Consider the following 22,717-nt stretch of genomic DNA (forward strand, 5'->3'; position numbering starts at 1 on the left):
TACCCCCTAACCCAGTATTAAAACCTAGAGTGCTCCTTAAAACAAATAATGCCCCATGAGTGCCCCTTTTAGAAAGTATTATTGCCCTTAAGTGCCATCTTAAAAAGTAATGATGCTTCGTTAGTGCCTGTTTGAAATGTAATAATGCCACTTTTGTTCCCCTTTCTGCAAAAAAAATAAAGTTGATGCCTAATCTGATCAACCGAAACCTCTTCTCCCCTGCACACAATCGGCCGGCACTGGCAGCGCATCACAGTAATATCATTGGGCAGCACGGTGGCTCAGTGGGGTCCTGGGTTCAAATCTCACCAAGGACAACATCTGCAAGGAGTTTGTATGTTCTCCCCGTGTTTGCGTGGGTTTCCTCCGGGTTCTCCGGTTTCCTCCCACACTCCAAAGACATACTGATAGGGAATGTAGATTGTGAGCCACAGTGGGGACAGTGATGATGATGTCTGTAAATTGTCTGAATTGTAAAGCGCTGCGGAATATGTTGGCGCTATATAAATAAAAAGATTATTTAAAAAAAAAATATCATTGCCCTGGGAAGCTGGAGCCTTACAAGCCTACAGGAGCCTATGGCCTACAGGACCAAGAGTGGTGAGGCCGGAAGCCTATGGCTCCTCCTTTACCATAGGATCTAGCTGTATAGGTGTCATGTTGATGCCGATTTAGTTAAGTGTCACTTACCTGAATCTTTGGCTGTACTGACCCCACTTCTTAGAGGCTCAAAATTTCAAAAGAAAGAAAAAAAGAAGAGTTTTTTTTTTTTATACATATATAATTCTGTGCTCCTAAGAATGTTAACCGCCCATGTGGCTCTCTCCATGCTATGCCACAGTCCTGGAGTAGGCATGGCTCTGGAAACTAAACATCTGTACTTTTATCAGCAGTAATGTTAGTAACTATGAGCTCGAGGACAGAGTTTACAGACAATAATATTAAGGAGAAATTCAATTGACCTTCTCATATTGTCATAGAAACATTTGCCACCATCTCATTTTGTGTCTCAGGCTGTCGCTGATTTCCAGAATGTAAAAAATGAAGAGAATGCCGTTTACATGTGCCCGAACATTGGCCCGTGTACACATGGCAACAAAATGCTTGTTTGCAGCTGTTCGTATATTTTCTGCGGGCTAAGAAATAATTGTTGTTGGCAGCACATTTCCCTGTGTACACGAGGGGTTGTGCTGGAGATATGCAGCCTGTATGGGACTGAATAATTATATGAACATAATGTAGTTCATACATAGCTTGCATTGGCCCTTGTAAAATGCCCTTTAAATAAAGTGGTAGTCGACTTGTCCTAACAAAGGCCCTCTTCTGGTGCTGACTGACTGCCACCACTTCGGAAAGGAGGACTTGGTGCTCATTTGTTTCCATCCAAGGGTAACTGCACGGTTCTCAACATCTTTTTAATACCTCATTCCGGCGTCCGTGTTGCACATAATCATTGTATACATTCCTTTCACGGAAACCATACATACCCATTATAATCTATGATGCTATTCACACGGTCCATGTTTTTTCACGGATCACGTCCATGCAAAACACACCCAGACATGTCCATTTTTTTTTCCGGTATCAATGATTAAAAGGGCCAATACAAGTCTATGGGTTCATGAAAAACACGTACAGCACACCGATGGCATCTGTGTACTGTCCGTATTTAACATTGCAAGATATCGGAAAAGCTTTGTAATTTCTTTATTTCTTTATCCATCCATGAAAAACACAGATGACGCAATGATGATAAAAACGGACACACGGACTGTACACTGATGACACTCTGTTCCAAAACACTTATGACTCCGGTACCATTTTTTTTATGTGTGTTTAAACACCAATGTATGAATGCCTAAAAATAAAGAATCCAGCCAATTTAATTTAGATCTTAATGTGCACTCATTCCTTTTTGGTCCTGTCGAAAAACATTCTTATGGCCCCCACACACATTAGATACCTGTAGGATGAATGATCGTTTGAGAACAGTTATATTTCCCTGACACCCCATACAGCCAAGCCGAAAGCTCCTGTGCTCTCTGTGAGAGAGCCACTGCCAGGCTCCTATGGTAGCGACTTACCGTACATCCCGGAGAACATACGGATCAGCTGTTGAAATCCGGGGGATAGTCCGGAGGCCCCTTTGCACCTAAAACTGTTGGACGATATTGATGGGTTTAGCCTCAGTCTAATGTGTACAGGGCCTTAGTGGCTTAAATAAATTTGCATAGAGTTATTATTCTGGATATAGGTGATCAGTGGTGGTCCAAGATTACAGACTTCACCAATTGTCCTATGATATAGAAAAAGATAATCATATTCTATACCGATAGATGGAATGAATACCCGGAATGTTGTACCACATTTTTTAGTCTTGGATAACACATCCATTGGGTATTCTATGCTTGCATCTACAAGTTTTGACACCATTCCCCCTTACAGAGGTATTTTGACTACAAAGCTTTATGGCATATCTGTTGGGAGATTAACAGTCTCAATCCTTGTTTGGCAATCAAAAGCTGCCAGTATCAGCTGTATACAGGAGGAGGTATAGAAAGAACAAGTCTACTCCATTAGGTATCCCAGCTACTTGGATTTACTGAACGGAGAGTAGGCCATCCCTGTTCTTTTCAAAGGTCAGGTTCTTTGAGCTGAGACCCCCACCTAAGACATTAATAATGGTATATATCAGACATAATTTGAAATACCTCCTAACAAAATATTTACGTGCAAAATGTTAACACAACTCACTTTTTTTGGCAGAGAAAGGTACTGAAGAAATGAAAAAAATGCTTCTTCTATTGCTTGGATGTGCCGTTCAGGTAAAATTTTTCTATTCATCATAATATCAAGTGCTGCGCACAAAATTAGAATACAAATTGTGTTATATCCAAAGAACATCCGGTACATAAATCCTTCTTCTACGCCAGCAGAGACTTGGCATTAATAAGATGTGGGGCAAGGCAGATTTGTGCAAAAGTTTTAAGACTTTGGTGTCGGCTCCAACACTTGTGTTAAAAGTTGACATAGTTTAGCAAAGGGGTTTAAGCAACTGCCACATGAGACATTTACCGTTACTTACTCCAGAAATCTATGCCATGCCAGATTTGGTGTAGATTTATTATTCTGGCACACAGACAGCACAAAAGATTTATGAAATGTGTTAAGGGTTGTGTGCCTTTTAATAAATTTGGAATACACCGTATTACTCCTGCTGACTTTTTATTTAATATGAAATGCCAGTCTTAGAAAATTTACAACAAAGCTTGACTCGGCAAAGGGGGATTCTGAAAGTCGATCAGTGTCCTCCCTCAGTATAGAAATAGAAATTGCAATGAGGAAACAACAGACTTAAACTGGCCTCAATCACATTTTATATCTGCAATATAGCTGAAAACACAAATCTATTTGTAGTACGAGTTTTAATAAGTATTTCCTTCTTATAAACTTATGATCAGTCTGTTAGCACTGTGCCTCCTTCACTGGTTTTCCATGCACAATCCCCCAAATAAATGGAGCCAGATGGTCGGGAGTGCTTCTGTGCACAGAAAACATAGAAGGGGAAACAACACTATAATCAGCAATTCGGCCACTCCTTTCTCAGCATTGGTGATGGTCCAAGAAGTTTATAAAACCCTTTTATCTAAATCAACTACTCCAAAAATTAAGAGAACACTACACATCACAATATAACCCCAAATTAATTAAACTTTCGAGATTTCAATCTGCCACTTAGCAAGAATAAGCAATTGTGAATCAATTTTGCCTGCTTTGGTGCAAATGAAAGTGACAACAGGAGCGGTGGAAGGGGTAGCAGCAAGACAACCACCCATAATGGAATGGTTAGCAGGTGGTGGACATGGACGCATACTCTCTCGTTGTCCTTCCTGACTGATTTTTCTTGAGTTTTGCATTTCGCTAGTAGCATGAGGCAGAACCTGCAGGCCCGTTCTGGTTGCACATTTAGTCTGTCTCCTCTAGGATGTCTGATCTGTACGTGCTTTTGCAAGGTTTGCGGTATTTATCAGCATAGTCTTAAGGACATGGAACAGACCCAGGACATGGGCCATCACACAAAAAGAGCCAGATATGGCTGTGGTTGGGTTAACTCCTGTAGTAGGACTGGTATCTGCTCTTTTCTGTGAGGATGAACATGAGGAGCACTGCCAGAGCCCTGGCAACGGATTCAATGAGGGTGGCATGATGCCCAAACATCCTATACTGTGATCTATGATCCCAACGCACTACCATTCAACTTGATTGCCATTCACTAGAGAACACCAGAATTGGTAAGTTCGCCTTGGGGCCACGGTCATTTAACAGATGATAGCAGATTCACTTTGAACACGTGTGACAGACATGAAATAGTCTAGAGGTGCCGTGGAAAATGTTATGCCGCCTGTAATATCATCTAGCATGACTGGTTTTATGATCGGTCACTGATTGTTTGGGGAGCTACATCCTTTGTAGATTGCACAAGTCTCCAATCTCCAAAGGTATCCTGATCGAATGGCTGATAGGTACTGAATTAAATCTTGAGACCTTACTCTGGTGCATTGAGCCCTGAGTTACTCCTAATGCAGAACAATGCCTGGCCTCAAGTGGCCAGAGCGTGTAGGCAGTTCCCGAATGACGAAGGCATTAATGCCATTGACTGATCTCATTCACCATATCAGAATTCAATTGAGAACCTCTTGGACATTATATATCAGCGCATCAGACAACACCAAGTAGCCCCACTGACTGTGCACGGGCTGATTGATGCTCAGATCCAGGCTTGACAGGAGATCACTCAGCATACTATCTGCCGCCTCATCAGGAGCATATCCAGACAGTGTTAGGAGCATATACAGGCATATCGGGGCTATGCACACTTCAGAGTCATATTATGAGTTGCCATGATGAAACTCTTACACAAGTTCGCGATGCCTTTGATTTAAATTTTTTTTACTGAGATTTTTGGGGCGATCTGGGAGCCAGGCCTCAATTGGTTGATCATTTTGGTCTCTGATGACTGCTGAGAATCTCATTTTTGTTCTTAACCAGCGACATAATTTATGAGTAGATCAGTGAAGATTTTCATCTTGAATCTTTCAATATCTATTGTTTTATGATTTAAAGTAATAATGTGCCTAAGATACTTGTGGTACCACAGAATAGTATAGTGAAACATATTTCCACCGATATCTATTCTGTCGTTACCTAGTGCTCCATTGTGCCGAAAATCCCATTTTATTGATATGCAAAATAGGCTCGCTAGTGCACTGGTGTTTGTATCGTGCACTTGCAGTTCTCAGCTCCTCTTCTCTTTTCTTCATTGACAGTGAAGACAGAGGCTTTATTGTACAGCGTTACCTCTGCTCTCCACTGTAAATCAAGAATCTGGGGTAGCGCCGGTGGAGAAAAGGGAAAAGGAGTCGATGGTTGCCAGTGCACTTGTAAGTTTAATATGAATAAACATAAATTTCGTTACAACCAGGGCTGTGGAGTCGGTGTCCATTTTGGTTGATTCTGAGTTGGAGTTCTTTTGAAATGGACCGACTCCGACTCCTAAAATATATGATAAAATAGGTATAGTTGGAAATGTGTTTCCCTACCATATCCTGCAATACCTCAAGTTTCTCAGGCACATTCTTGCTGACAGGTTCACTTTAAAGGGAATCTGTCAGAAGGCTTTTGGGTGCAGCATAATATAGAGCAAGAGAGCCTGATTTCAGGCATGTGTCATTTACTAGGCTGTGTGTTGTAGTTTCAATACAATTAGTGTTTTATCAGCAGGAGATTGTAACCAGAGGACTACATCTCCCATGCAGGCAAGTCCCGCTCATTAGTGTAACCCTGCCTCTACCACTAATTAGCAGCTTGCTGACAATGTACACTGTACACAGTAAGCTGCCAGTCAGAAGTGTGAGTGGGCTTATACACAGTCCAGAAGTTTTTGCTCTTCTACATCAGACAAAACAGGGATTCTATCAAAACTGTGCCAAGCAGTCCAATAAGTGACGTATCACTGGAATCAGGCTCTCTTCACCTATATTATGCTGCTCTCCGGTTACATAGTGAAATCCTGTTGACTGGTTCGCTTTACGTGCTGCCTTATTTTTTTGAGCATTATATATAGCATATACATACCCTTTGCTGTTGAGGTGAAGGCCCACTGCCCACCACCACTGATATTATACCAGTATTAACAATGCTTCCCCTTTATTCCCCAGCATAGCCAGAAGTTGAATTGCACACGTTGTACCTGGAGGAATCGATAAATTATATTTGTAAATGCTAATATCACTCGTTTGTGTTGCAGTGCGAAAGAAAAGAAGAATTTATTGATAAAATTCAAGATCTGGATTTTGACACTAAAGCAGCTGTGGCGGCTCATATCCAGGAGGTATCATCTCGCACTTTCACGCTTCTTCTTATGTTTTCATGTTCTTCTGCACAGACTTTTATTCTGAAGCGTCTGATAGAAGTTAGGGCGCCGGACGGTCGCTATCCATTAGCTGGCGGGGTATGAAGATCACATGAATGATGTATAGAGATAAACAGCTGTACCCTGCAATTCTAACCAGTAATCTTAATACAAATGATCTGTTTAGCTCCGATCTTCAAGCACGAGGATTTGGGTTAGTTACAGGACAGCTGCTATGAATAATTCCACAACATCCTGAGGTTATGACTCGGCGCTGGCTTATTATTGCTATTGCTTGTGCCAACAGTGTAATCACAATCTGAAAAAAAAAAGTGGAAATTTATCTAGAACTAATTGAATACACTGGGCCATTGTGCCTTTAATAGCACTTATCTTGATTACGAAAAGGGAAAAAGACAAGGCAAGATGTTTTTATTTAGTAGCTCAGTTTGCAATAAGACTCCTTACAATGCTATGTGTGAATACAGCCTGAAGCTGTTATTGTCCGAACTGCTTTTCCCTGTGACACATCTGTTTTACTAAATATAATGAAAATTCTGTACAAGATTTCATTAGAACTCTGCAAAGTGATGTCCCCCTGACCTTCCTCCTGGATATTTAAAGCGGCTGTCCACTACTTTATCATTGATAGTCTATCTTCAGGATAGATCATTAATGTCTGATCGGCTGGGATCCGACACCCGGCACCCCCGCCAATCAGCTGTTATCGGTGTAGATGGCGGCAGCCGCCAGCCGAAAGTACTTGCTTGCTGAGCTGGCTATCTACTTGTAGTGGCCGCCGCAGGGTACTGCACGTCCTCCTCTTATTGATTTGAATAGGAGGCGGATGTGCAGTACCAAACCCCAGCCACTACAAGTAGACAGCCAGCTCGGCGGGTCAATACTTCCGGCTGACGGCGGCTGCCGATGACACTGATAACAGCTGATCGGCGGGGGTGCCGGGTGTCGGACCCCTGCCGATCAGACATTGATGACCTATCCTGAAGTCATCAATGTAAAAGTAGTGGACAACCTCTTTAAAAATAAATTATTGATAGTGGGGCCTCCCATTTTCTTATCAATAGAGTGTGTCTAACACTGTCATCACTGGGGAAATGGTAACCCTACAGGGTCGATTCATCATTTGCGTGTTTTTTTTGGTTATTTTTTGTCTTGCGTTTCTTTTCGAGTTGGCAGATTTTGGAACAAATTCATGAAAATGGGTGCATAATATTTGGTGAATTGAATAGATGATTATTTTTCGTTCTTTTGCTTTATTTCATTTTTTTGCATTGTTTTTAGAGTAAAAATTTGCACAATCCTTTCAATAAGATTTAAAATATGAAACATTGGAATCAACTGCTCAAAGAAAGAAAAACAAAAATTCTTAGATTTTGTAGTTTACTAGGGTACTGGAGTACAATCGCACAAAAGTTGCAAATGATTAATCAGGCTAAAACATCAGGATAACAGAAAAAAAATGCAAATGTAAATACACATAGTGTATTGCATGGTTATGTTATTGAAGGAGTGTGTTTCTCCTAGATTCTGTATATAGGGTCAGTGTACAGGTAATACAGTAATCAGCACGGACATTATACACAGGAGCTCTTTATATAGTGTTAGTGTACAGGTAATACAGTGATCACCAGTGACATTATACACAAGAGCTCTGTATATAGTGAATAGTGTACAGGTAATACAGAGATTACCAGTGACATTATACACAGGAGCTCTGTATATAGTGTACAGGTAATTCAGTGATCACCAGTGACATTATACACAGGAGTTCTGTATAAAGTGAATAATGTACAGGTAATACAGTGATCACCAGTGACATTATACACAAGAGCTCTGTATATAGTGAATAGTGTACAGGTAATACAGGGATTACCAGTGACATTATACACAGGAGCTCTGTGTACACTATATAATGTATAGTGTAAGTGTACATGTAATATACTGACTCACCAGTGACGTCTCTAGGTGAAGTCTTTCATCTTCGCTTTTCTTCTTTATCTGGCACAGACCGCCATCACTTTTTCCATCCGGGACTCTTCTCTGCAGAAAATAGCACACAGTTATCAATAGCTGATCACTTCTAGAGCACATTCCCCACTTTTTCCTCCGATTTCTACACTACTGTAGATGAAGAAAAAAAGTGACTTAGTGCCGCCCTGCACAGTAACAGGACCTCCCTTTTGTTCCTCCATGGAAGACAGTATCCTCAAAAGTAAATTATATTACAGCAGTAATGTCCCCTAATTTGCCCCTACAGTAAGTCCCCACTTGCCACCATAAACTAATAATATACGTACCTCATTCCGGCCTCCATACTGTAATTGTCACCCATCCTGGCCCCATTTATTTAATAATATCCCCCATCCTAGGCTCCCATGTATCCCCATCCATTCTGGACACCTATGTATCCCCACCCATGCTGAACCCTATGCTGCCCCATCCTAGGTCCCTATGTCCACTCACTACCCTGCCCATTCACATAGGAAAAAAATTCTTCTCACCTTCCTGCGCTCCCCTGCCGGCATCCTCTTGTGGCTTCATACTGGTGTGGTTTTTATCATGGCCGCCGACCCATCAGAGGCCTCACGCTTACGTTGGTGTGCTGCACATAGCAGTGACATTTAAAGGCCGCCAGCCAGTTGACATCACTGCTATGTGTCACCTACTGACGACAGCGACCGGCACATAGCAGTGATGTTCAATGTCCGCCTGCTTATCAGAGACCGCACGCTGACGCTCGAGGCCTATAAACATCACTGCTATGCGCCACATGACAATGTCAGCCCGCGGTGCATAGCAGTGATGTTCCCGGCGGCAATTTATGACGAAGGTTGTATGCGCCATGCGCTGAGCGTGCGGGGGTCTACCAATAAGTTAATCTACCAACATGTAGATATGAAAAATTATCTGTATATACACCATATATTTTCCAGTTAATGAAATAAGTAGCCATTCTAATACTGATGCATTTATCTGACAGTGATGTGCATATGTATATCTAGAAAATACTTATGTTATACGCACGCCACCTAAATTTTTATATACGGGCGAGACAGGTTTCATGAATTCTTTGGAATCCTGGGGGGAACCATTACTCAGGGCGACCACAGACTGCAGTTTCTCTCAGGCAGACGATAGATTCAATTGCTGACCAGACACATCTGACAAGAGTCTTTTTCAACAGTTTAACAGTGGAATTTAATCTGAAGCACGGCCAGTGCAATTCAGGGATATTACAGCAGTAATCTTCATTACAGTACAGTCTGAGTTTCTTGAGCAACCGGCTCCAGTAACAATACAGTAGTTTCTTCACAAGGCACAGTATTACAGTCTCTTCAGTAGCATAATTCAGCATAGATTTGATCTCTTAGCAGCACACTTCTATGCATACACAACCACAGTCTTTTCCTTCACAAGGACACAATAGTACACAGCATTCTTTATTCTGCATGGAGATGGAGGGGGGGGTGTTTGATGAGGGAGATGATCCCTATGACACGATTCCTTCCAGTCCTTATCTTCCTGCCCGATAATACTCTGCACTATTAGTTCAGGGAGTTTTTCTGACCTGTGTTCAGTTTCTCTCCTGATCGGAATCCTGTTCAGTTGCCTTCTGTCAGATCCAGATAACACACCACCTTTCTCTTCGGCTTCAGCCAGACTACAATAACAAGGTCCCCACAATCCCCCTGGGGCTCTGCTAAAACACTCCCTGTCGCCCGTGACTGTGTTAACCCCTCTAGTTGCTGGATGCTTCTGAAGTACGACACTTCCTGTCTCCTGTGCTTGTGTTATTTGTAACAGTTGCTGGATGCTTTTGAAGCAACATCACTACTTCTGCATGTCACACTTATATTGAAGAATAAGGATGGACAATTATATTTAATTATAGATGTTATAATCAAGTCCACAAACTTTCAAAGTGCAAGTACAGATTATAAATACATGAGACTTTGAATACATAGGTACATGATTGGAAAGTATAATAAATGTAAGGTATAAATTCATGAAAATTCAACTATGTACACACATGATTAGAAGTCATAACAAAATGCTAATTCATAAGACTTAAGATATGAGTATGTAATTGGATGGCACAACAAATGCCATGTATAATTTCATAAATATATAACAGAAAGACGCAACAATCCATAGCATGAAAGGTTGAATGAGGACATGCCACAACCCTCTTGCACCACTTCAATGCTCTTTCGCTACTGCTTCATCAGAGATGCTGACTACAGGTCTTGATGAGTTGCACCTGGCTAGTTCTGTATATAACCAGCTGATTGGAGAGGAGGTCGATCATAAGCACTGTCTCTCCATTCATTCTAAGGCTAAGTGCCCACGTTGCGGAACTGAAGCATATTTTTTACGCTTCTCCCTGGCGGGAAAATCGCATGCGGATTTTACATGCAGTTTTTCCGACAGGTAGAAGCGTTTGTGAGGCGTCTTTGCAGCGTATTTGCATGCATTTACGCATGCGGGTTATCAAGCACTTCTCCAAGTGATTATTTAAGCATCACTTGGAAAAGTGCTTGACAACTTGTTCACACTATATAAATCCATTCAAACGGCATGGATTTATATAGTGTGACCAAGTAATAGTTAAAAAAAAAGAATCAGAATGGTAAAAAATAAAAAAATAAAGTTTATACTCACCTTCCGATGCATTCTCTGCCCCGTCCGGAGTCTTGAGCGGCTCACGCTGTTGTGTGCAGGACCTGCGGTGATGTCATTGAGTCATGTGATGGGTCACATGACTCAATGACGTGGCAGGTCCTTCACACAACAGCGCGACGGAGGGAAAACATCAGAAGATAAGTATAAACTTTATTTTATTCTTTTTTTTTACAGGTTATTTGGTACCCAGGTCTGGAGGAGAGTCTCTTCTCCTCCAGACTTGGGTACCATCCGCACATTGATTCCGCATGCGGAAACGCAAAATTAATGAACATGCTGCGGATTTTTGACCGCAGCATATACGCTGCGGAAAAATCCGCAGCATGGGCATTGACATTGCGGAATGCCATTGTGGACCATGGGGTGTGGATATACATGCGTTTTACAAGCGTTTACGCTGCGGAAATTCCGCAGCATATATGCTTGTAATACGCAACGTGGGCACGCAGCCTAATAAGAGCGCCAAACATCAACTGAGCGCTTTACTTGGCAATCTTTGGGTCTCCCATTAAGAATGATTGAAGTGGTAGTGCACATGAGCAACCTCTGCTCCATTCAGCCAGGGCCCTTCAGAAACCCGGTTCTCTGGATTGGTAGGGGTCACGGTGGTCAGACCCCCATTTGCCGTGGATAGGTGTTAACCTTTTAAACTTGAGTTTAAGTTAAACTAACATTGATTGATGTGCTGAAAGGTGTAAATTCCACTTTTTTGTGCTGTTATATGCGTTAAGGTGAACTAGGCTACATCAGTACATATCTGTATTTGCATAAATAGAGCATAGATCCAGCGGCATAAACTGAGCAATTATATATTGTATTTGTCACAAATATTAACATGCAGCCCCTAGATGTCATGTGCATAAGGACGGGCATGGACCGCATACTGGACTCCATGTGGTGTCCCTAAAGTACACTGGGTTTTGAAGTATGCTATAAACCTCAGCATATTTACCTATAAAATTAGTGGTACGAGTCCGGTTTATAGAGCCCTATAGAAATTGTATTTGGGATCCATGAGAGTCAGATCCTGAATACAACCAAGTGCACATGTCCGAGATCTGGCATTTTGGTGGCCACATTTTTGTACTCATTGAATATTTAAATTCTTCTTCTTTTTTGGTCTCCCAAAGGTAACTCACAATCCAGAAAATGTATTTGATCTGCAGTTATTAGAGCCCGTTGATCTTTCCCCCGATGACCTGGAATCTCTGTTAAAGAACACGGCATTCCACTTAAAGAGGCTAGTAGATGAAAGAGACGATCAGTCGGAGGTAAGAATCACAATATACAAGTTACTTTATATAAACGATACCCAACCTATGGCTCTCCAGGTTTTACAAAACTACAACTCTCCCCATGCCCTGCAGTGTTTGGCTGGGTGGGCATGCTGCGATATGTAGTTTTGGAAAATCTGCACAGGGTATGCTGTCTATGGTTTTGAAATAGTTAACACCGATCCAATGACTTGTTAATAGGGGGGCTGTCATATAACAGCTGCTATTCCGATTCACTGCTTTGTGGAGCTTTGTCCTCTTCAGTCCAGTGATTCATTCCATACCGCTGGGTGGAGCAGAGCTCTTACTGGAGGTGCTATCATTGCACAGCAATAGACTGATATCTGCTCTTCTCCCTCTTCAGGGCTTAATAAAATGAATATTCACCATGTTATTGCAGCCATATATTTATTTATTTTTAAATTTATTTAAATTTTATTTATTTATTTATTTATTTTTATATATTAAACAATACAACATGTTGCATTAAAGTAGTTGTCCAGGACTTATATATCGATGACCTATCCTTTGGAATAAGTCATCAATCTCAGATTGATGGGGGTCCACCACCTTCCATCCTACATTGTTCTGAGCTGAGATGCAGTACCCAGGAATGGCCACTGTGTATATCCAGCCACAGCTGCTGCAAACAGTTGAACAGTGATGGTGTCGGGTGTTGGACTCCCACAGATCCAATATTGATGAGCTATGCTATGGATAAGTGCTGGACAATTCCTTTAATTAAAGGGGCTGTCTGGGCTTATCACAAAAGTCTGCATTTTGTCTATGTGACTGCAGATTTGTGAATCCTCACATTGTGTGCAGCGCACACTGTGAGGATTTTCTGGAGCTGACTACAAGACTGAGCTGTCATGTGACCACAAGTATGCAATATGCCACACTTCTACTAGACGTGCGTGGCCTTGCTCACTTCAATGGCATTGAGCTAAGCTGCGCATGTCTAGTCAGAATGCATATCACATGATGGTTTGGACTCACCCGAGAATCCTCACAGCGCATGTTGCGTGTGATGTGAGGATTAACAAGTCTGCAGGCACATAGTGACTGCAGACTTTCAAGTAAATCCCGGACAACCCCTTTAATGTCCTGATGATTGGTGATGTATGAAAAAAGACCAGAGGTGAAGCTTTAGGGGCTGAAGAGGTAGCAGTTGCTGCTTAGGGGGTCCAAAGGTCCAAAGGCCTCTCAGTCACATGGGAAGACACCTGTATTATAAGTGGCGCATGGTAGATGGGGACCCGGTTACAGATTTTGCATTGGATCCCAAGAGCTTCAAGTTTCAGCATTGCTAAAATCTCAATCCATTTTAGGCTCCCAGGAGCAAAAAGTCAGGAGTGAGAAATCCAGTCTTGTCTCTACCTTCAAAATAATTATGCAAAAGTATATTTTTGACTTCATTGATTAGAGGCATTAACGATATTTCAATAACGAGACTGTATTGCCTGTGGCATTAGATACTCGGACCCCTTCAGTGCCAGACTGGAGTAAAGGGTATGTATGCCAGATGCCTGGGCTAGGAACACGACTGATAGTGCGCTGGACCCAGCAGCACCTTCTACATAGTGAATGGAGCTACGATTTTCATCAAAGCAAATAGCAGTGGATGGTTGGGGGCGCTGTGTGTCAGACTGGGGGAACTGATATTGATCTATGCAATATTTCTGAGAACAGACACTGCACTTCTGGGTTTCTTTCGGTGCACAAGTAGGACCCCAATCCGTAGATAGTAAAAAAAAAACTTGACACTCGTATTCTTTGTGCAAAACAAATTAATTTTTAATTATTCAAAGAAATTCCAGAAATAATAAGACATTTCAGTCAATCAGACCTTAATCATCAGTCATCTGGATATGGTCGTGCTGCCTGCTGCAGCGCTAGGGATCTATTCAATATGACTGGATAACACCTTTAAGTCCAGCATGATATAAAAGAAAGGATTTCATTAAAGTGTTTTCCTTGTTTCAGAAAATCCCTGTCCCACAGCTGTAGTTTGTTTTTAAAAAACAAACTGTGTTTTACTCATCTAAATAATACTGTAGATGAAACTATTATATGGGACTTTTTTCACACTTTCTTTCAGACAATTATCGAGCTGACCGAAGAAAGGGACTCTCTTCACTTCACACCTCTGCAGCTATCTGCACAGTCTCCCTCCGGATCCCCGGGCATGAGGCGGACTGAGAGCCGACAGCACTTGTCAGTGGAGCTGGCAGAAGCCAAGGCGAAAATAAGGGGACTGAGGCAGGAGCTGTGAGTATCCATGAGATTGCGAGGAATTTAGTCATATATTGTTTTTATCATATTGTGTTATCAATTTTTTCAGAAAGAGTAATACCTGTAACCTGGATCCTTGGCGGTCCCAACCATATCAATACTTATATACAGCTATTTACTTTTTAAGATAAATCTAAATGTCTTATCTGTAGGATGTGAACTCCATAGAGGTGCCCAATCGCCCCTTCCTTCACAGGTCTTGTCCCTCTCCTTAAGAGTAAAATGGAGATATGGCTTGAAGATTGATTTGATCTCCATGTAAAATGTTATATATATATATATACAGTGGCGGCCAAAAGTATTGGCACCCCTGCAATTCTGTCATATAATACTCAGTTTCTTCCTGAAAATGATTGCAATCACAAATTCTTTGGTATTATTATCTTCATTTAATTTGCTTGCAAGGAAAAAACACAAAAGAGAATGAAGCAAAAATCAAATCATTGATTATTTCACACAAAACTCCAAAAATGGGCCAGACAAAAGTATTGGCACCCTCAGCCTAATACTTGGTTGCACAACCTTTAGCCAAAATAACTGCGAACAACCGCTTCCGGTAACCATCAATGAGTTTCTTACAATGCTCTGCTGGAATTGTAGACCATTCTTCTTTGGCAAACTGCTCCAGGTCCCTGATATTTGAAGGGTGCCTTCTCCAAACTGCCATTTTGAGATCTCTCCACAGGTGTTCTATGGGATTCAGGTCTGGACTCATTGCTGGCCACCTTAGAAGTCTCCAGTGCTTTCTCTCAAACCATTTTATAGTGCTTTTGGAAGTGTGTTTTGGGTCATTGTCCTGCTGGAAGACCCATGACCTCTGAGGGAGACCCAGCTTTCTCACACTTTGTCCTACATTATGCTGCAAAATTTGTTGGTAGTCTTCAGACTTCATAATGCCATGCACACGGTCAAGCAGTCCAGTGCCAGAGGCAGCAAAGCAGCCCCAAAACGTCAGGAAACCTCCGCCATGTTTGACTGTAGGGACCGTGTTCTTTTCTTTGAATGCCTCTTTTTTTTTCCTGTACAGTCATGGCCAAAAGTTTTGAGAATGACACCAAAATTATATTTTCACATGATCTGCTGGCCTCTGGTTTTTATTAGTGTTTGTCTGATGTTTATATCACATACAGAAATATAATTGCAATCATATTATGAGTACCAATAGGTTATATTGACAGTTAGAATGAGTTAATGCAGCAAGTCAATATTTGCAGTGTTGCCCCTTCTTCTTCAAGACCTCTGTAATTCTCCCTGGCATGCTCTCAATCAACTTTTGGACCAAATCCTGACTGATAGCAGTCCATTCTTGCATAATCAATGCTTGTATTTTGCCAGAATTTGTTCGTTTTTGTTTGTCCACCCGTCTCTTGATGATTGACCACAAGTTCTCAATGGGATTAAGATCTGGGGAGTTTCCAGGCCATGGACCCAAAATCTCTATGTTTTATTCCATGAGCCATTTAGTTATCACCTTTGCTTTATGGCAAGGTGCTCCATCATGCTGGAAAAGGCATTGTTGGGCGCCAAACTGCTCTTGGACGGTTGGGAGAAGTTGCTCTTGGAGGACATTCTGGTACCATTCTTTATTCATGGCTGCGTTTTTAGGCAAAACTGTGAGTGAGCCGATTCCCTTGGCTGAGAAGCAACCCCACACATGAATGGTTTCAGGATGCTTTACAGTTGGCATGAGACAAGACTGGTGGTAGCGCTCACCTCTTCTTCTCCGAATAAGCTGTTTTCCAGATGTCCCAAGCAATCGAAAATGGGATTCATCAGAGAAAATGACTTTGCCCCAGTCCTCAGCAGTCCACTCCCTGTACCTTTTGCAGAATATCAGTCGGTCCCTGATGTTTTTTCTGGAGAGAAGTGGCTTCTTTGCTGCCCTCCTTGAAACCAGCCCTTGCTCAAAGAGTCTCCGCCTCACAGTGCGTGCAGAAGCACTCACACCAGCCTGCTGCCATTCCTGAGCAAGCTTGGCACTGCTGGTAGTCCGATCCCGCAGCTGAAACAGTTTTAAGATACGGTCCTGGCGCTTGCTGGTCTTTCTTGGGCGCCCTGGAGCCTTTTTGACAACAATGGAAGCTCTCTCCTTGAAGTTCTTGATGATGCGATAGATTGTTGACTGAGGTGCAATCTTTGTAGCTGCGATACTCTTCCCTGTTAGGCCATTTTTGTGCAGTGCAATGATGGCTGCACGTGTTTCTTTAGAGATAACCATGGTTAAATGAAGAGAAACAATGATACCAAGAACCAGCCTCCTTTTAAAGTGTCCAGTGATGTCATTCTTACTTAATCATGACTGATTGATCGCCAGCCCTGTCCTCATCAACACCCACACCTGTGTTAATGGATCAATCACTAAAACGATGTTAGCTGCTCCTTTTAAGGCAGGACTGCAATGATGTTGAAATGTGTTTTGGGGGTTAAAGTTCATTTTCTGGGCAAATATTGACTTTGCAAGTACAGTAATTGCTGTTAAGCTGATCACTCTTTGACATTCAGGAGTATATGCAAATTGCCATTACAAAAAATGAAGCAGTAAACTTTGGAAAAATTACTATTTGTCTCATTCTCAATACTTTTGGCCATGACTGTACACTCTATGTTGATGCTTTTTCCCAAAAAGCTCTACTTTTGTCTCATCTGACCAAAGAAAACATTCTTCCAAAACGTTTTAGGCTTTCTCAGGTAAGTTTTGGCAAACTCCAGCCTGGCTTTTTTATGCCTCGGGTAAGAAGTGGGGTCTTCCTGGGTATCCTACCATACAGTCCCTTTTCATTCAGACGCCGACAGATAGTACAGGTTGACACTGTTGTACCCTCGGACTGCAGGGCAGCTTGAACTTGTTTGGATGTTAGTCGAGGTTCTTTATCCACCATCCGCACAATCTTGCGTTGAAATCTCTCGTCAATTTTTCTTTTCCGTCCACATCTAGGGAGGTTAGCCACAGTGCCATGGGCTTTAAACTTCTTGATAACACTGTGCACGGAAGACACAGGAACATTCAGGTCTTTGGAGATGGACTTGTAGCCTTGAGATTGCTCATGCTTCCTCACAATTTGGTTTCTCAAGTCCTCAGACAGTTCTTTGGTCTTCTTTCTTTTCTCCATGCTCAATGTGGTACACACAAGGACACAGGACAGAGGTTGAGTCAACTTTAATCCATGTTAACTGGCTGCAAGTGTGATTTAGTTATTGCCAACACCTGTTAGGTGCCACAGGTAAGTTACAGGTGCTGTTAATTACACGAATTAGAGAAGCATCACATGATTTTTCAAACAGTGCCAATACTTTTGTCCACCCCCTTTTTTAGGTTTGGAGTGGAATTATATCCAATTTGGCTTTAGGACCATTCTTTGTGTTTTTTTTCATTGAAGACAAATTAAATGAAGATAATAATACCAAAGAATTTGTGATTGCAATCATTTTCAGGAAGAAACTAAGTATTATCTGACAGAATTGCAGGGGTGCCAATACTTTTGGCCACCACTGTATATGTGTGTGTGTGTGTGTGTATATATATACACACACACACAGTGGGAAAAATAAGTATTTGATACACTGCCGATTTTGCAAGTTTTCCCACCTATGAAGAATGTAGAGGTCTGTAATTTTTTTCGTAGGTACACTTCAACTAAGAGACACAATCCAAAAAAATCCAGAAAATCACATCCTATGATTTTTACATAATTAATTAGCATTTTATTGCATGAAATGAGTATTTGATACAATAGAGAAACAGAACTTAATATTTGGTACAGAAACCTTTGTTTGCAATTACATAGGTCAGACGTTTCCTGTAGTTCTTGGCCAAGTTTGCACACACTGCAGCAGGGATTTTGGCCCAATCCTCCATACAGATCTTCTCCAGATCTTTCAGGTTTCGGGGTTATCATTGGGCAACATTGAGTTTTAGCTCTCTCCAAAGATTTTCTATTGGGTTAAGGTCTGGAGACTGGCTAGACCACTCCAGGACCTTGAAATTCTTCTTACGGAGCCACTCCTTAGTTGCCCTGGCTGTGTGTTTCAGGTCATTGCCATGCCGGAATACCCAGCCACAGCCCATTGTCAATGCTCTTACTGAGGGAAGGCGGTTGTTGGCCAAAATCTCGCGATACATGACCCCATGCATCCTCCCTTCAATATGGTGCAGTCATCTTGTACTCTCTGCAGAAAAGCACCCCCAAAGTATGATGTTTCCCCCACAATGCTTCACGGTTGGGACAATGTTCTTGGGGTTGTACTTATCCTTCTTCTTCTTCCAAACATGGCGGAGTTGATAGCAAAAAGTTCTATTTGGGTCTCGTCTGACCACATGACCTTCTCCCATGCCTCATCTGGATAATCCAGATGGTTATTGGTGAACTTCAAACCAGCCTGGATATGTGCTAGCATGAGCAGGGGGACCTTGCATGCCCTGCAGGATTTTAATCCATGACGGCGTGGTGTGTTACTAACGGTAATGTGTGAGACTGTGGTCCCAGCTCTCTTCAGGTCATTGACCAAGTCCTCCCATGTAGTTAGGGCTGATTCCTGACCTTTCTCAGAATCATCCTTACCCAACGAGGCGAGATTTTGCATGGAGCCCCAGACCGAGTAAGATTGATAGTCATCTTGTGTTTCTTCCATTTTCTAATAATCGCTCCAACAGTTGTTGCCTTCACACCATCTGCTTGCCCATTGTCCTGTAGCCCATCCCAGTCTTGCGCAGGTCTACAATTTTGTCCCTGGGGTGTCATTAGACAGCTCTTTGGTCTTGGCCATGGTGGAGAGGTTGGAGTGTGATTGAGTGTGTGGACAGGTGTCTTTTATACAGGTAACAAGTTCATACAGGTAATGAGGGCAGAGTAGGTGGGCTTCTTAAAGCAATACTAACAGGTCTGTGAGAGCCAGAATTCTTGCTGATTGGTAGGTGATCAAATACTTATTTCATGCAATAAAATGCAATTTAATTATTTAAAAATCATACAATGTGATTTTCTGGATTTTTTTTAGATTCTGTCTCTCACAGTTGAAGTGTACCTACAATAAAAATTACAGACCTCTCCATTCTTTGTAGGTGGGAAAACTTGCAAAATTGGCAGTGTATCAAATACTTATTTCCCCCACTGTATATACATACACACACACAAGCTTGGACTGGCCCACAGGAAAACAGGAGAATCCTCCAGTGGGCCATCACCCTCTAATATGAGCAGTACTTGGCACAATATACTTGAATCACTTGAATTGTGTTCATTTATCAATCTACCCAGTTCATAGTTATATAAATTTTTAATTGAGGATAATGTCACATTTGCATGTAGGTGAACAGTGGGGCCCTGGAGTTGGTTACCGGTGGGTCATTGGCTCCCCAGCCCGACACTGCATACACATACGGCATATATATAGTATTTTAAACCTGTATTTGCCACATAGGCTGTACAGTGGCCATACTGGCAGAGTGTAGTATTGCAACACACACAATCCAGGGTGGTACACTGGGTACCATATGTAGGCTACTATTCTCCATAAAATCTACATACATGTGGCATCTGATGGAGCTGGCCACAATTTTTTTTTCCAACAGATTAGTACATAAAGAACTTACCTATGCCTCTGTATATATAGTACATAAAAAGTTACCATATAGGAGCAACTTCTATGGGATCCCTATTGCAGCTATATACAAATTCACCTCTCCATTGCTATTACTTATTGAAAACAGCCAAATCCCTGTGAGTCGATATGAACAGGAATGACTGGGAAGAGCTGAATAAGTAGGTCTGAGGCCCTATCTCTTATGTTGCTTTTCGCCACCCTCCCTACAAATTTTGCACACAGCTGCACTTGGGAAATTAGCCCGAAGATTGCAGTTATTATGTTGATTGACACTTAATAGATAGCCTAAACATTTAACGCCAATGTGCTCTTCGTAATTTGGCGCAGGCCTTCATAGTCTGGAGATAAAAACCTGCAATTAGACACGTAAACGAATGCTGGATTTTTCCACCGCTTTGAAATCTCACCCTTTCGGGTCTGTGAGTTCAGCGCTAACTCTTGGTTTTTGCATTATTGCAGCTTTCTTCTTACGCAGTGAAGGAGTTACATTCTTGTAATCAGCCCCCTACTGTTATTCTGAGAAGGGAATATTAAATCTAATGGCCTTGTTTGTTCTCTAGAAGTCAAAAATGTATTCATTTTACCGCGCGCTTCCTCGAGCTGACCTTGAGGAGTCCTGGATTTTGTTTTCTTTTCGGTTATTATTTATTTAGTTACATTTTAGTTGATTTCTTTTGTCCTCTATAGCCGGCTATATAGTACTAATTCCCCTGTAAAATGTAAAGCTAATCTGGGAATACAGCATCTTGTTCAAGTATGGCCCCTACTTGCTTAAAGAGGACCTGTCCCCAGGTCAAAAGTGGCCAGTTTTTGCTTTTATTTAATCCTGCTGAGTATTCTGTGTTTTTTGTTGCTGTTGTTTTTCTTTTTTTTTTTTAAACCCGCCATATGGTTACAGAGATATGGGCCTTTCTATGTTAATTTTTATTGTCTTTACCCAAGAAGGCGTGGCTCACACCCGTTTGATAAAGAGCATTAAATTAACACTAAATAAACAAGCCCATATCTCTTTTTTTTTTTTTTAAATCAAATGTTTTTTTATTGATTTTCATAAGGATTTACACAAAGGAAAAAAAAAGGGAAAAAACAACAACAACCAGACAAACATTGGAGAAACCCAGTTCTCCACCCCCCAACCTTAAGAAGCATTAAACATCAGTTATTTATACATCTTGGCTCTGCAAAACCAGCAGAATTAGATGAACAAATATTTGAACATAGTAACGGCCCATAACTCTAACACCATATGGTGGATGTAAAAAAAAAAAAAATAGGGGTGCAACGGAAATAAAATAAAAGCAAAAACTGACCACCTTTGACCGGGTGATGGGTCCTCTTTTCAAAAAGAACACAACAAAACCTTGTTTTATTGAGGACAAAGTTACATCATAGAACAAAGAAACAAATCGCATTTCTCACTTCTCATTAATACTGTCTAGCAACAGTTTTACTAATTCATTTAATACCTGAACAAAAAGACAATACTCTACCGCAGACCTGGCTGTGCTCAGACATATCACACTGCTTCCATGGCAGAGTCACACTGCTTTACATGAGCTGCCAGCTACCTAGTGTTTTTCAGTTGTGCCCACACAATACAGAAAGCCAAACAGAAGCATCAGAGTTAGCCGACGATATGGTAGAACGCTCAATCATCGTAGAAAGGATTTTTCAAATGTGGTTGTTGCAAATGTAACGTGTTCTTGTGGCCCAAAAAAACAGATGTTTTTTCTTATCGCTAGTATTTTTTTTAAATACAAACAGTCCTCATATCACCCGCGTAATTCAATGCACTGTGGTATCTTTCATGTGGGATTACTGAGCACATTAGTAATATAAACAACATGGATATTAAAAGCCTTAATGACCTGTTATATATATTTTTATCATAGCAGGATGTATGGAGCGGACTCAGGAGCTGAGCCTGCTCCATACCAGGCAGATGTCGGCTTTGTTTCACTCTTCACAGCGATTTATTCCAGAATTCTCTCTTGATTATTCAGGGTCATACTGATAATCTGAAATATTTTTACTTTTTTTTGCCATTGAACAAGTGAAGAAGTCAATTAGAGGTAGTAATTGAATAATTCAGGCCCTATCCTGCTTATTCTGTATTGTCTGTATAAGTCCCCCCTAAAATTTGTAAAGTGCTGCGGAATATGTTGGCGCTATAAAAATAAAAATTATTATTATTATTATTATTATTATCCATACAAGTGTTTTGTATCTGTCAGCTTGTGACCAGAACACCGTCTGGTCTGAACTACAAGAATGACCTGATGTATATTTATTAAATGCTCAATAGCATTTCTTGATTATTGTATGTTGTACACCTGTTCTGTGTATATGTGATAATGACTCGCCCCCTGGGCCGTGGGGTACCCAGAACCGGGCCTTCTAGTGTACGGTGCTGATGGGGGTAGTAGTGGCA

At 41.5% G+C, this 22,717-nt stretch overlaps 1 protein-coding gene across 8 annotated transcripts in view; it reads left to right on the forward strand.

Annotated features, from left to right (window-relative positions):
- CCDC88A (coiled-coil domain containing 88A) overlaps window positions 1-22,717 on the forward strand; it is a 254,550-nt gene that overhangs the window by 111,968 nt on the left and 119,865 nt on the right. For all 8 annotated transcript variants that reach the window (XM_073672268.1, XM_073672270.1, XM_073672269.1 and 5 more), the window contains exons 5-8: window positions 2,767-2,825; window positions 6,308-6,391; window positions 12,247-12,387; window positions 14,492-14,661. In XM_073672268.1, coding sequence (XP_073528369.1) covers window positions 2,767-2,825; window positions 6,308-6,391; window positions 12,247-12,387; window positions 14,492-14,661 — 454 coding nt within the window. The remainder of the gene's footprint in view (window positions 1-2,766; window positions 2,826-6,307; window positions 6,392-12,246; window positions 12,388-14,491; window positions 14,662-22,717) is intronic.

The sequence above is a fragment of the Phyllobates terribilis genome, unplaced genomic scaffold, assembly GCF_046119375.1.
Source record: "Phyllobates terribilis strain yellow unplaced genomic scaffold, ASM4611937v1 Scaffold_3__8_contigs__length_932513732, whole genome shotgun sequence".
NCBI classification, from domain to species: domain Eukaryota; kingdom Metazoa; phylum Chordata; class Amphibia; order Anura; family Dendrobatidae; genus Phyllobates; species Phyllobates terribilis.